General features: G+C 36.4%; 1 protein-coding gene across 4 annotated transcripts; it reads left to right on the plus strand.

The window, feature by feature from the left end:
• Positions 1-5,001: 5,001 nt before the first annotated feature.
• LOC149550783 (glucan endo-1,3-beta-glucosidase 13-like) lies at positions 5,002-9,816 on the plus strand. Of its 4 annotated transcripts, XM_089786350.1 has the most exons (6): positions 5,002-5,150; positions 5,405-5,563; positions 6,780-6,913; positions 7,018-8,158; positions 8,303-8,333; positions 9,406-9,816. In XM_089786350.1, exons 2-6 carry the CDS (start codon positions 5,494-5,496, stop codon positions 9,536-9,538), a joined length of 1,509 nt encoding a protein of 502 aa, XP_089642476.1. In that variant the 5' UTR covers positions 5,002-5,150; positions 5,405-5,493; the 3' UTR covers positions 9,539-9,816. The 4 variants fall into 4 exon arrangements, with proteins under 4 accessions (XP_089642476.1, XP_089642475.1, XP_089642477.1 ...); XM_089786349.1 differs by lacking the exon at positions 5,002-5,150 and having other exon boundaries at positions 5,169-5,563; XM_089786351.1 differs by lacking the exon at positions 5,002-5,150 and having other exon boundaries at positions 5,423-5,563; positions 6,780-6,824.
• Positions 9,817-14,959: the final 5,143 nt, after the last annotated feature.

Below are 14,959 nucleotides of genomic sequence, written 5' to 3' on the forward strand. Positions count from 1 at the left end.
CCAAATCCAAGACATTCTTAGATGAATAAGACTTTTTACAAAAAGTAGTACTTGTAACTTGCGCAATTAACTTTCCTTGCACATAACATTGTTTGGTTTTACTAATTGAGGTAATCCTCTTACTATACTAGTATTTCTTATCTTAACCAAGCTATCGAAATTCACATGGCAACACCTTCTATGCCACAACCAACTATCTTCAACTTTTGCAACCAAACAAATATTAAAATAGTACTCAAATAGAATAAGTTACCTTTTGGTTTGTCTCATAATAGCAACCAAATCTTTTGAGCTTCCTATAATCTTGCGCATACTTCCCTTGAATTCTAGATTATAACCTTTATCTTGAAGCTAACCAAAATTATGCAAAACATGCTTCAAACCTTCAAGATGATATATATCATCAATATTACTCTTAGCATTCAAAGAGATAGATCCTTTACTTTTTACCAAACATGGAGTGATGTTATCAAATCTAACTACACCACCATCAAACTCTTCAAGCTTGATGAACTTGCTTCTATCACCAGTCATATGATGAGAACTAGCTAGTCAGCTAAATACCCTAGTAACAAAGGATTGGACATCCTTTCACATTGACTCTATGATTAGACAGAATCATGTGTTTTCCTAAGAGCTGCAAAGTATATGCTCTGATTCCTCTTTAAGTCATTACAACTAAAACAAAAAGGGGATGATGAAGGAGATTTAAGCTAGGAACCAAAATGACATCTTATCTTAGAGCTTAGAGTAATGTTGCAAACAGTAAATCTATCTATGCATCTATGTTGTAGGAACAATTCAATGATTTTGTTATCAATGGCTGCAAGAACAATAAAAGCCTACCTTGCAAAGAAACAAACAAGGAAATGAAATCTATTCTAACAAAGTAGTTCACTCACCAAGTGGGCCCCCTTGGAGGAGTGAATAGAAAAGACAATCAAGCCAGAAGATGGAAACTTGAACTTTGTATTCTATTCATTCATAGTAAGAGATTACATCTTATTAAAAACAAGATTACACACTGTTGTTATGAACAATCAATCTATTCTTTCTTCCGGCAAAAAGTTCTTTCAAAGCTACAATGGGTATTATTTAAAGGAAAACTACAACAACTTCCTACTTCTACGATCACTCCATCGATGAGGATCAATTACAAATTCATAAAGTTTACAACAAAAATATCATTAACTATGATTTAACTCCTCCAAGAATATAGCAGGTTGAGGGAACTATATTCATGCACTGCCATAATAGAAATCACACAATAATCTACTTGTTGTGGTGATTTGTCAATCTGGTCGGCTTTGACTTAGCATTGAAATGTTGACTTTGCATATGCGCGACAAGTACCTACAAAACATTGAATGCATACAACTTCCACATAAATATATATTTGTTTCATCATTAATGTTTGAAAATTTATAATGTTCAAACTATCACTCTTTGCAAACCCTATGGCTACAGGAAGGAATCTACCCAAACATAGCATGGGTGAGGAAACATTTATCAACATGTAATATTTCTTCATTATACCATAGAAGTCCATAGATTTAAGCAAACATAGCATATTTGAATTATCTATACTTCAATCTTCATGTCAACTCATATAGATAATATATATATAAAAACATAAGTTCCTTTGATTAAACCATAGAGTCATAAAATGTTTCTGCAAGATAATTGTCTAAAATCAAGATAAAAGGTTCCCAAAATAATCTTTTAGAGGCTCATCAGGAACATCCACTACCAATGACCCAATAATTACTGTGATCTAGATGTAAGACTAAAGACTTCTCATCTTCTGTGATCTCTTCATTGACAACAACAAACACTACTTCTTCTTTATCATTATACTCTAATTCTTTATCAGTCCTTCCATCTACTACAATATAGGATTACTTATTTCCTTTGTCATTCAATTAGTATTAGGATATGTAGAAACAATGTGATGAATCTTATTGCATTGGAAACATTTTAGGGGTAATTTACCTTTATATGTATTGACACCTCTAGGCAATTTCCTTACTAGTAGAGCTTCAAATTCATCTTGTTTTTGTCTTCATCAAATAATGAGTCAATCCTATTTGTAACCACGTACTTCTTTACCTTTTCTTCATGAAGCTAATGATAAGTTGGCTTTGAAGGCTGCTTCAACCTTGGGAGTATTGTTATCATAATTGTCCATCTTGAATGTAGTAGCTTTTTTATTAGTCCATCAATGGAAACTTTACTAGAAGCCTTCAACTCACCACTTTTATAGATTATAGAACTTCTAATGCCATAAGCATGCATCAAGGTTCTCAACATTTTACTTACCACTTCTTCATCATCTATGGTTCTATTGACACTCCTGATCACAACAAGCACTTCTTTTAACCTATGACCGTACTAAGCAACATTTTCACCTTCTACCATATTCATCTCATTATATTTTCCTTTCAGCTTATTGTGATCAACCCTAGCTCTTTGAATGTGTACATCTCCACCATAACTTAAAACTTTTCCAAATATCATGTGCAATATCAAGTCCATGAATATCAACAAAATCAATATCAAACAAAGTACTTAAAATGACATCCAATGCTTGTATGCTTTCTGTCTCCACCTTCAATTGATCTGCACTGAGTGTCCCATTAGGTCTAGCATATATAGTCTCAACATGTGTCCATTATTGTGACCCCATGCCTCTAATATAGATCTTCATCCTCTCACACCATATGGAGAAGTTTTTTTTAGAAAGCTTTGAACCTTCTTTCTTCTTCATCCCAGTCTTTACCTCAAGTTGTTAAGCTTTCCAACAAGAAGACCTATGCTTTGATACCAATTATTAATATACTCAAGGTCCAAGATTTGTGGGGGTGGGTGGAGGTGAATCAATAATCTATCATATTGATTTTTTATGAAATTGTCGATAAAGATAAACCAAAATATATCGTAATTATTTAATCATTTACCACATGTATCCAACAGTAACTTGTGAAACAATAAGTAAAATAACTTATAAAAACATCCACACAAATAAAACAAAGACCCCAATATTTTTCACGTGGAAACCCTTGGTTAGAGGGAAAAACCATGGTGGAAATTAATACTCACAAATATTTGCACTCTTTGAAATGTGTCGTGTTAAAGGTCCTATTAAGAGCTTACGATAATGCCCTATTAGGAGTCATGTGACTAAGGGAATCGTCTTCAACGTTGTTAGGAGTAGCCTCATAGAAGGAATTTTAACTCAAGCTAATGAGCTATCCAATTAGAGGAATTAATCTTCAAACTTGTTAGGATTTTGCTCACCCTATTGAGAGTAACCTGGTCAAGGGATTTAGACTTGGAGAACCTTTCAAGATTCAACAAGGAAAGTAATATAGGTATAACACTTCTCAATTGCTTGTACGAATTCAATTCAACTGAACATATGCTTCAATATGTAAGAATTTAACTATTGGCTTGATTGCACATGCCATTCACGATGTACACACTACTGCAAAATTTTGTCATATAAATACACACTTCAATCTCTAAGGTGGCCACCACCTTAACCAAAATATTTTACGCTTGAATTTCACCTTCGGCTTGCCAAAACATATTACCAAACTCTAATCCAACCTTTGCTAGATCCCCACAATCACCAGTTTGAACCACACATTGATTCAACAAAGAACAACTAGCCTTTTGCACTTTTCCCAATAAACATGCCTAACTTCAAGAAATCACAACAACTAATGTATGGCCAATTCATCATAAGCCATTGATCCAATGTCACATCATTTCCACTTTATTACCCAACTTTACCTTGCAAAAGATCCACCCGCGTCAACTCAAACATTACTGGTTAAGGAGCAAATATAAACTGTCTAAGTGCTCTTAAACTTTCACCTGAACATACTTTAATTAGTCCGAAACATGTCTTCCTGTAAATAAAATCACATGTGATTGTAACACTAATCACATAACTGAGTATAGATCATAAATCCTAAATTATAACATTTGGATCATCATAGATTTGATAGATCAGTCAAAATATTTACTGTTTGTCACTAACTGTTCAACCCAATTGCTTTGTCATACTTAATCCACCATAACCCTTGACCAACTTGTTTTCAGCTTGCGTGATGGTAGACAACGCATCAAGAGACATCCATTAGTCATCCTCAATTACCACATACCTTAGTTCCTATTTCACAACCACTTTAGAGTTGATTTCCACTCTGCACATACTAGAAAAAACTCTCAATAAACAATCACCCAATAACCTTCATGTTGACATCAATGACAACACAATAACTAATCAATTGAACACCAAACATGTACTGAAATGTCTCTTCACCACAATTTGCATCAATTATGCCAACATATTGAAGGTTTTACAAATGTATATCAAGTTAAGTGGGTTTAACTTTGGAGAAAACTCCATGATATAACATGGTTGAGTTGGACCTCCCAGAAAGGCCTAAGGTTCCACTTCTCTAAGCATCACCTAGGTGCAGTAAGTGTTGAGTGTTCTATTCAATCTCATGATAAGTAAATTCGTATAAACGACTACTTATGAAACACAGATCTATAAATTTGAATCAAAAAATACAAAATCTCAATATAATATTACTACAATAATAATACTCTCTTCCCATTAGGCTCATGAATTCATTCATTCATTTATATCTCTACTCCAGAAACCAATATCCTAATTGCACTAGCGAGAAACAGTGCGCAATTTAGTGGTAAAGGAGATGAAACCAACATTAAAGAGGAACAAGAATGTTCGTTGAGACAGCGGAACAAAAGTTGCGCGATTGAAATAAAAATAAAACGAGAATTGAAAGCGGGCCCGTGTTGCCATACTTTCTCCAAATTGCTGGGCCCCATTAAGGAGCTCGCAGACATTAACTATTATTTAACAAAGCAAGCCAGACGGTGTGCAGGTGGGCTATTTTAAGAAAGCAGTTTGTATAATTAATTACATCAAGCAATTATAAAAAACCCACTTCGGATTTAACTTATATCAGTTTGTCCGATTAGAGTAAGCTCTTCTGAGTCCACCTGGAAAGCCAGTAGTTATTCATGAGAACATCTAGTTGTAAAAGAGACCAATTGACCATGATAGGAATATGCTTCACGATCTGAAGGGCATTTTTATCAATTGCCTGACGGTAATAACTTTTAAATCGTTCTATGTACAATAGGCTGTACCAACAAATTAGTATTAACATCCAACAAGTTTGAATTTCCCCCAAAAAAAGATTTACATTGGATTCTGGAAAGGATGGGGAACTGAAATCTCTGGCTGTACTTCGTTTTTTTAAGTCTGAGATTAGGGAAATGGAATCATTTAATGCAATTCTGTTTTGTTCCTTTTGTGCATTCAATGGTTTCTGTTCAGTATTCTAAGATGCTAGATTTGTAGTGGGCCAGTAGCAGCGCAGATAGTTTTAGTGGAGGAAATCTGGAAATTGTCATAATGGCGGTTTTTTGATGGAGACCCATTGATGAAGAATGAAGGTCTGGGCAATGGGGAAGGTGATACATACTTGGGCGTTGCTGCTTACGCTTGCATGCTGTGCAGGTAAGTTAAAGCCTTAATCTTGGCATTTCAACTTGTCCATATCTACAAGATCAAAATATGTATTGAAAGAGGTTTGTGTGAGTATGATTTGGACTCTGCATCTGAAACCCATTCATTGTTTGGTAGCGGTATGAATGATAGAACTCATTTTGATTGTGGGGCAGGCCTTTTGGTTGGGGGTATTGTATGCTTGTTCTGTGAGAAGGGCAAGACGAAAAGAACTGTTGGAAATTTCTGTTTGTGATCTATACAAATTAGGCCCCTTATCCTTTTCCGTAGCAGATTGAATGGCGTTGCTTAATTTGATTCCAATGTTCCTCTGTAAGGATCTATAGGGTTATTTTGGTTAAGAGTGGCTATGTGGGTTTTAGTACATCCTTGTTCTGTAAATAGGGCAAACCAAAAGAGCTATGTAAACACATGTATAGTTGTACAGTCTTTGCTACAGTAGACCCAGTATTTTTTTGGAACAGTTTGAACGATGGAGCGCAGGTTAATTCCAAGTCTTCCCTTTTTCGGATTTATCAGGCTATTTCCGCTAGTAATGCCTACGTGGGACTGGGTACTCGTGTAAACTTGTTCTGTAATGCGGGGAAGGTGAAGATAGCCGTGAAAATGTGAGTTTGTATGTATACTTTGAGACAATAGGCCCAGTGTCTTTGTTGAGAGTAGTTTGAATGAAGAGGCTTAGTATTTGTAGTCGGCGTGCGTGCCAAGTATGTTTGTTCTTTAGTAAGAGCAGAGTTCGTGAGAACACTTTTTAAGCGGCATTGCGTATCTTCTCTCCTGTTCTTGAGAAAAAAATGCCATCTGTTCTCTTGAATCTGAACCGAGTACTGATTTATTCTCCACTTTGAATGCCAAGAGGATGAGTTCTTAACTTAGCTTTAAGATTTTGCCATTTCAGCTTTGATAAATGTTGCTCTCTGTTTTTGTTACTGTAGAACATTGCCGCTTTCTGTTATTGTTATGCTTCAGTTTTGTTTTGCTGTATTGGAGACGCATGAGGCATCTTTAACGTTATATGCTTTTTGGACTATGTATCTTCTTGAGTTCCCGTGGCCAGAAATGGCCACTGGTAGACATTGATATCTATACTATTTCAATTAAAATTGGGGTCTCGAACTGGGATATTTGCTAGGGAGTTCAACAGGGAGTTGGGTGAATCAGCAAGGGTTTGGACTTTTGACATTATCGGAGGGGTTGTCATTTGCAGGGTTCACGGGAGGAAGTGAAGTAGGACTTTGCTATGGTCGAGCAGGTGACGACCTTCCAACTCCTGACAAAGTAGCCCAGTTAGTGAAGTCGGTCAATGTCAAGAAGATTAGGATTTATGACTCTAATGTGCAGGTTGTAACTTGAAACACACCAATTAGCCATAGAAGTTTACTGCAGATTAAAAAAACTGTTATTTGGAAAGTTGTGGTTAATAATCATGCTTTCCCTGTGTGCAGGTCCTTCAGGCATTTGCCAACACTAGCATTGAGCTCATGATTGGGATACCAAATTCAGATTTGCTGGCTTTCTCACAGTACCAGAGCACAGCAGATACGTGGGTGACTAACAATGTATTACCATACTACCCTGAGACAATGATTACTTATGTGACTGTAGGAGCAGAGGTGACTGAGAGCACCATCAATGTCTCATCCCTTGTTGTCCCAGCCATGAAAAATGTGCAAACAGCACTGAAGAAAGCCGGACTTGACACAAAAATTAAGGTATCTAGCACTCATGCACTTAGTATACTTTCCAGATCATTTCCACCCTCAGCGGGCGCACTAGATAGTAAGTATGCCTTTTTCCTGAAGCCCTTGTTGGAATTTCTCGGTGAAACTAAGTCCCCCTTCATGGTTAATGTCTATCCCTATTATGCCTACAGAGATAACCCTCACCAGGTATCTCTGGACTACGCCTTATTCAAACCCAATGATGGTGTTATTGACCCCAACACGGGCTTTGTCTACACTAATATGTTTGATGCACAGATAGATGCCCTCTTCTTTGCTCTAGAAGCCCTCAATTTTAGATCACTTGGTGTAATGATAACTGAAACGGGGTGGCCGTCTAAGGGTGGCCCCAAAGAGTCCGCGGCAACTCCAGACAATGCTGCAACTTACAATGCAAATCTTGTGCGGCATGTGATTAACAACACAGGAACACCTTCAAGGCCAGGGCAGGAGATAGATTCGTACATTTTTGCTATTTTTAATGAGAACAGAAAGCCTGGAGTAGAATCGGAACGAAACTGGGGACTTTTTTATCCTGATGAAACCAAGGTCTACAGTGTAGACATCAGTGGTACTGGGTTGCCTTCGCTGGCTACAGGGGGCAACTTAACATCGGTTGATGGTGCTACTTGGTGCATTGCTTCAGCTAATGCTAATGAATCTGACTTGCAGAAGGCCCTGGATTGGGCTTGTGGCTCTGGTAACGTAGACTGTTCTCCAATTCAACCAGGCCAACCTTGTTATCAACCAGATAACCTTGCTTCCCATGCCTCCTATGCTTTCAACAATTACTATCAGAAGAATGGACACTCATCTGTAGCTTGCAATTTTGGTGGAACGGGCAATATAACCACCAAAGATCCAAGTGAGTTGTGTTGTTTGACGCATTATTAGTATGGTTCTTATATGACAGTTAAATATAGGCAGTCTGCTAGGTGAGATTCTGCCACTGCAATCTCAAACTATTATCTAACAGAGTTCTTGTGTTTGAACTTTTATTTCTTTGCAGGCTATGAATCTTGTATATATGCATCATCAGGGTAAAGACTTTATCCATTTCTCTGCTGTTTCGTAGGCTCAGAACAGGATTTAGTTGTTTTCTTTGCCTTTTCTATAAGCCTAATAACGGGTTTGTAAATGATTAATCTTTGTTTACATACTTAAATATTATTGCAGAATTCAAAAAAAGCTAGCGATCCATGATTAAGTATGCATGTTATAGAGAATGGCTAGATAGTATGCATGTTATAGAGAATGGCTAGATTACCATGGATCCTTCACTTGACTCTGATTGGCAAAGGGCATCTTGTTTTCTCTTAGTTTATCCTAATTAGGTCACCTTACCATGGAGCCTTTTCTATAAGCCTAATAACGGGTTTGTAAATGATTAATCTTTGTTTACACACTTAAATATTATTGCAGAATTCAAAAAAAGCTAGTGATCCATGATTAAGTATGCATGTTATAGAGAATGGCTAGATTACCATGGAGCCTTCACTTGACTCTGATTGGCAAAGGGCATCTTGTTTTCTCTTAGTTTATCCTAATTAGGTCACCTTATTTTGGTGAAGACTAGTCCATTCTCAACTGTATATGTAGAATGAAATGTCTTTGAATGGGAGTCCATCCAATGTACCTTAGGAAGTGCCGAGGACCTCCAGATCTTGAAAAACCATCTTAGTCTCATCAAGTTTCACACAAGCTAATTAGATTGTCAAGCAGTCACTATATGCAGCTAGAAGTTTGTGAAATCTGCATGAGACACATGAAAAAGCTCTCCCCTGAAGCACTCGATTCCACCAATTGGCAAGTAATTAGATTCCAATTTCCACACACAAGAGCTCTGGTCATTTGTTGGCATAGCTGACTTTATAATGGCCTTGTGATCACTTGACATTGTTGACATATAATCATTATAATCAGAAGTGATTACTCTAGATTACAGGTTTACTTCTTGTGATTAGTATAGTTATGTTAGATCCATTTGTCCTTCTATATATTATGAATAATTTAGAAGTTGAGCCCTGCGCCTCTTTGCTGTTCCTGAACATCGTATTCATAATTTGTATGGACAGATAATAATATTTGATTGATTTTGCTTTGATTGTGCAGAAGTAGCACATCCAACACAACCAGCACTTCTTCCTCGTCTGCTATGAACTCAAATTCTGCTTCGTCATGGTTAATTAGAGAAGTAATAATGGTTCTTTTTGTTCACATTCTAGCAATAGCAAAATTGTTGTAAATGGTCTTCAACCCAAAAATTATTCCTTAATGCATGGATTTTTCTCTCATGTTCATGCACTAAGTTTAGGTTCTTCCAGCCTTGAACAATGTAATGTTCATTTGTAAAGTTGGTGTTCAAGAAGATCAACAGTATGAACAGATTGATTCAAGAGTACCTTTCTGTGAAGGCAGGCAATTGGATGCCCTATTCAGGCTCTTGTGTGTACTATTTATTCATTTCACGAGTGTAGAACATTCAAGACTGTTAATATGAGGATACATACATTTTGCTTTCAATTACCTTGTGTCTTGTCTCCATTACTAGTTATTACACTGCTAACAAACCAATTTCTAACTAATGATGTCTTCAATGCTATATATTTATGTGTGGAGTACTAATTTGGTTTCAGCCTTCAATCTGATAAATTGAGCTGGGTCACATGTCAGCAATACCTTCTCACAGTTTTGATTTTGGATAGAAAGCTTAAACACCCTCACTCAGGCCGTCCAATGAATTTTTGGAATTTGATAAAACTCAAATCTAGTTTAAATATTGTACTGGCCACTATTTTCTTTGATGAATAGGTGTTTGATTTTATTAATTATAAAATATGCACATTCACAAAAAAATAGTTAAGAGTCACTCGAAAAACCAGCAATAACAATGAAGCCATTAGCAGCGAGAGCAACACCAGTGGCAGATGGACATGGCAGGTACCGATCATCTGATTTGCCCCATACATTAGCTCATTTTTAAATTCGTACAAAACTATTTTCCGTCATAGGTTTAGTAGAGAATGCTAGCAAGAATCTTGATCTACCACTTAAAACTGTATGAATACCCCCTTTGCAAAGAATGGCAAATTTTGTGTGGACAAATGATTCCAGTGGTCGTGTACTCGAGCACCAGACCTTAGACATGATTTTCTAGTCACGAGGAAGTGTTGAAAAACTGACCGTAATGTCAAATCCTAACCTCTTTATTGAAATTTTCGCAATGAAAATGTGGGAGAGAGTTTGGTTGATGACCCTAATGGGGACTGGTTCCATGATCACTTAAACCAAATGTTCTCGTAGCATGTGATTATTAAAGTCCATGAAGCACAGACAAAATGATTTTGGATGTCTCAATTAAAGAGTGATAGTTAACTCGATAGACAAGAATATATATATGAAGAAGATACAAATTAATCAAAATCTTTTAAGTTCAAAAGATGATATTAAAAAATTATCTTCTAAAAACAAGTTTCGTATGGTGAGATCTTTAATAATATGGTATAAGGTCTAAAAACAAGTTTCGTATGGTGAGATCTTTAATAATATGGTATAAGGTTTGAAAATAATGTTTAATACACATCTTACATTCAAGTAAAGTTGTATGGTATTTTAAATTTTATAAAAAATCATTCTTATATAACACAAGGTCATAAATTGTGTATTTCATTTTTGGACATTCACATCTTTTCATGAAAACAAATTGTTTATGCTTTAATTTTTTTCCCCTCAATTTTTCTTCTACTAAAACAACCATCATATTATATCCTTATAGCAAAAACAAAATTTCTAATAAAAAATATCAATTCATGAAAGCAAAAGTACATTACAAAATTTCAGATTAATTCTAATAACGTAACAAAAGATGAATGATTGGAGACGTACCCAAAGAAGTATGGTGCTCACAAACTCCAAACATGAACTAAGACTAGTTAATATTTTATGCACAATAACAAATTTATAGGAAAATATTAGTGTTGGTAAGGAATTACAGCTTAATGTGCTAAGAGTTTTTGATATTTACAATAGCAAAACAAGGGTGTTGTCTCTTAAGAACCAAAGTCTAAAAGGTTTCTAATAGAGATCGGTAAAAGCATAAATAAGGGTGTTGGCCCTTGCAAAGAGTTATTTATATAAATAATTTATTATTAGTTATTCATACATATTATATATTATAGTTATCATTCATTCATTTAGATATATGACATGTTATAATGTGAGCGATAATTCATTATGTTATAAATCTTTTTAAATTTTTGTTGGTTTTAACGGATACGTGTTATGTTGGATTGCATACTTGTTTCCTTTGCATTTTGGGTCCACTTTTAATAAATTTGTGAAAGTCAACTCATGATTTCTTGACTTGTTTTTATCACCACACATTTATAAAAAATGATTTTGATCCTTAGATCTTTATTTAGTCACTCTAGTTTTATATTTATAAGTGTGGAATTTACCTAAGCCAATTTAACGTATGTAGTTTTAAATCTAAAACTTTTAAAGCTCAACATTCAAAGTGAACCTTATTGCTCAATTCCTAATAGTCATTGTGGCCCAACCTATCTCATTTTTATGTGAATTTGGGTGCTATGTTGTTATGTTTAAGGATAATTTCTTATTCATTTGTAATCATGCCCTAAGACCTAAATCTATAATGTCCCATTTTTTGGAGGAATTAATTATAAAGCTATCAATTTAAAAATATATATTACAAGGTAACTTTATAAATTAAATAAAAAAAGCTTCTAGAGGTTGCTGGAAGAAGTGGAGAAAAATTAAAAAGGGAGGCCAACCTATCAAGGAAAAAAGAATAAATAGGCATTGAGGGCTCATTGCCTATCATCGAGATTTATTATTGATTTTTGCTTATGTGCGTTGTGGAGCCTAGAGTTTCTGCAAATAGTCACAATTGGCCATTGAGAACGAAAACTCTCAATTGGTACGCAATTTTGAGGGTGTGAGAGATCACCTGAATTATTGCAGCTGTGGGAAGGATATTTCAGTCCTTTCATTTGTGTTTAATTGCTAATTTGGAGTTTCCAATGGAGTTGCACTTTCACCATATCATCTTCAACATTCAGTCTCCACCATTTGATCAATCCAGGTTCTTCATTTCAATCTGTAGTTGCAACAAGTTCTCAATTGTATACAACCAGTTAGGGTTTCTTTGTAATGTGCTATGTCATAATGTTTTGGTGCTGAAATTTGCCATATCATTTGTAAAAACATTTGATTTGCATTGAATGAATACATTGGCACTGTTATTTCTTTTATTTCAGCAATATATTTTAGCAGTGTATTAAATTTAGGGTTTGTTTAGTGGCCTACTAGTACCGGTCATTACAGTGGTATCAGAGCGGTTTCCTGCCAGCCTGATAGGGTTACCTAGCCACCATTTAATTTAGTTTACAAAAGAACCAACATAACTGAGAATATGGCTGAGAGACATTCTCAAAGCCCATCCAGAAGTGTGCAAGATGATGAGACTTTACAGCAGCAGGAGAGGCTTCTACAGTCAATAGAGGCAAGTACACAGGCAATGATGGTTATGATGCAACATTTGATTGGGCAAAATAGGAGAAATAATCATGATCAGGATGACAGAAGCATAGCAGGATCACAACATAGGACACGGTCTGGAACAACTAATAGACCCACACGTCCTACATTCAGAGAAGAAACTCCAGCACGCACATCTGATGCTATGGTAACAGATATTGTAGATGAACTCTGACAAGCGAGGAATGAGTGGGATTCATTACCAGAATATGTATAGGATGGATGGACATTTAACAGGTACCTGAACTATAGAGCTGCCAGGCAGAGAGGTCACCAACAAGTTTGTACCCACATTTGATGGCAGTGGAAAAATGACTGCTCGTGCTTGGATTCATAAGGTGGATACTTTCCTATCTCTGAAGACTATGATAGAAATTGAAGCACTCAAGTATGCCACTTTACACTTAGATGGGGCAACACATGATTGGTGGACACATGGCATGATCACATTGCAACACAATCAGGTAACCACTTATCAAGAGTTTGTGGATAGATTGATAGAAAGGTTTGATAAAAAAAATCTTGAAGTTTATTTCCGGGAGTTAGCCTAGTTGAGACAGTCAGGAGGCTTAGAACAATTTATCAATGACTTCTAGAAGCTTGCAGTGATGGTGCCTGACATTTCAGAAAGGAGGCTAGTCATTTTATTCACAAAGGGATTAACTAAACCACTCAAGGAGTGGGTAAAGGCCTTTGAGCCTCCTACATTACAGGAAGCCATGAAGAAAGCCCGCAGTATGGAACTTGCAGCTCCAACAAACTGGTTTAGTTCAAAGAGTTCTTCATCATTTAGAGATAACAAAGGGGAATTCAGCAAGGGTAAAGAGAAGGTTAGTGACTCAAAAGACAAGCTAGTTGCACCTTGTGATAAGGAAACACTTAATGACCTGCGTAGGAAGAAGCTATGCTTCTTTTGCAAAGGTCCCTATGAGTTTGGTCATGATTGTCCTATGAAGCCTAAGGGGAAGGCTAACTGGGTGATGTGGGCTTATTATGAAGGTTTAGATTTAGACATCTCAGAGCACCATGATGAGTATCCTGATGAGGTAGAGGGTGAACAAGAGGTAGATAGTGCTGAGAAAAAAGAGGCTCCAGAGATGCATTTACAAGAGGCATGTCTGTCTAGTATTCAAAGAGAGGGATCTTTCAGATTTCGAGAAGTCTTGGTAGGACAAAAGATTATTACTCTGTTGGATACAGGTGCCACACATAATTTCATTGATGCACGATTTGTGGAGAGGCGTGGACTCATTACTAAGGAGTTCGAGGGACTGAGAGTTAAGGTAGCTAATGGATATACTCTTCGTTATGATAGGATGGTGCGAGATCTACCTTTGCGCTTGAACAATTATAAGTTTAAGGCGGACTATCATGTGGTCAACATGGGTGACATGGACATAGTACTTGGGATGCAATGGCTACATTCTTTGAAAGAGGTTACCTTGAGATTGGAGGATATGGAGATACAATTTGTGGTGGATGGCAGGACTCATGTGCTGAAGGCTATCCGTAATGGTGATGTTAGGACTATCTCATTTAGGCAGTTGGAGAGATTAGCCAGGCATAATAATATAGATTGGGCAACAATATGTGCCTTGATGCCTACCCAGGGGGAGCAACATAAGATTGAATCTCATCTAGATATTCAAAAATTGAGAATCAAGTATGGGAAGGTATTCAGTGAGATTCCACCAGGCAGGCCACCAAATAGAGGTATTGAGCACATTATCGAGTTGGAGGAAGGTGCTAAGCCTGTCATGATCACACCATACCGGCACCCAAAATGACTCAAAGATGAGATCGAGAGGACCATCAACAAGTTGCTAGCAATGGGACACATTAGACCAAGTAAGTCACCCTTTGCATCTTCTGTTGTTTTGGTAAAAAAGAAGGATGGTACTCTACGAATGTGTATTGATTATAGGGTGTTGAATAAGAGAACTATAAAGAACAAGTATCCCATCCCACGCATCGATGAGCTGATAGATGAATTGCATGGGGCTTGTTATTTCACAAAAATTGATTTGAGATCAGGCTATCACCAGATCAGAGTTTGAGAGCAGGATATTGAAAAAACTGCTTTTAGATGTCATTACGGGCATTTCGA

The sequence above is a fragment of the Cupressus sempervirens genome, chromosome 6 (genome assembly GCF_028749045.1).
Source record: "Cupressus sempervirens isolate cs-2001-9-10 chromosome 6, ASM2874904v1, whole genome shotgun sequence".
NCBI lineage: Eukaryota > Viridiplantae > Streptophyta > Pinopsida > Cupressales > Cupressaceae > Cupressus > Cupressus sempervirens.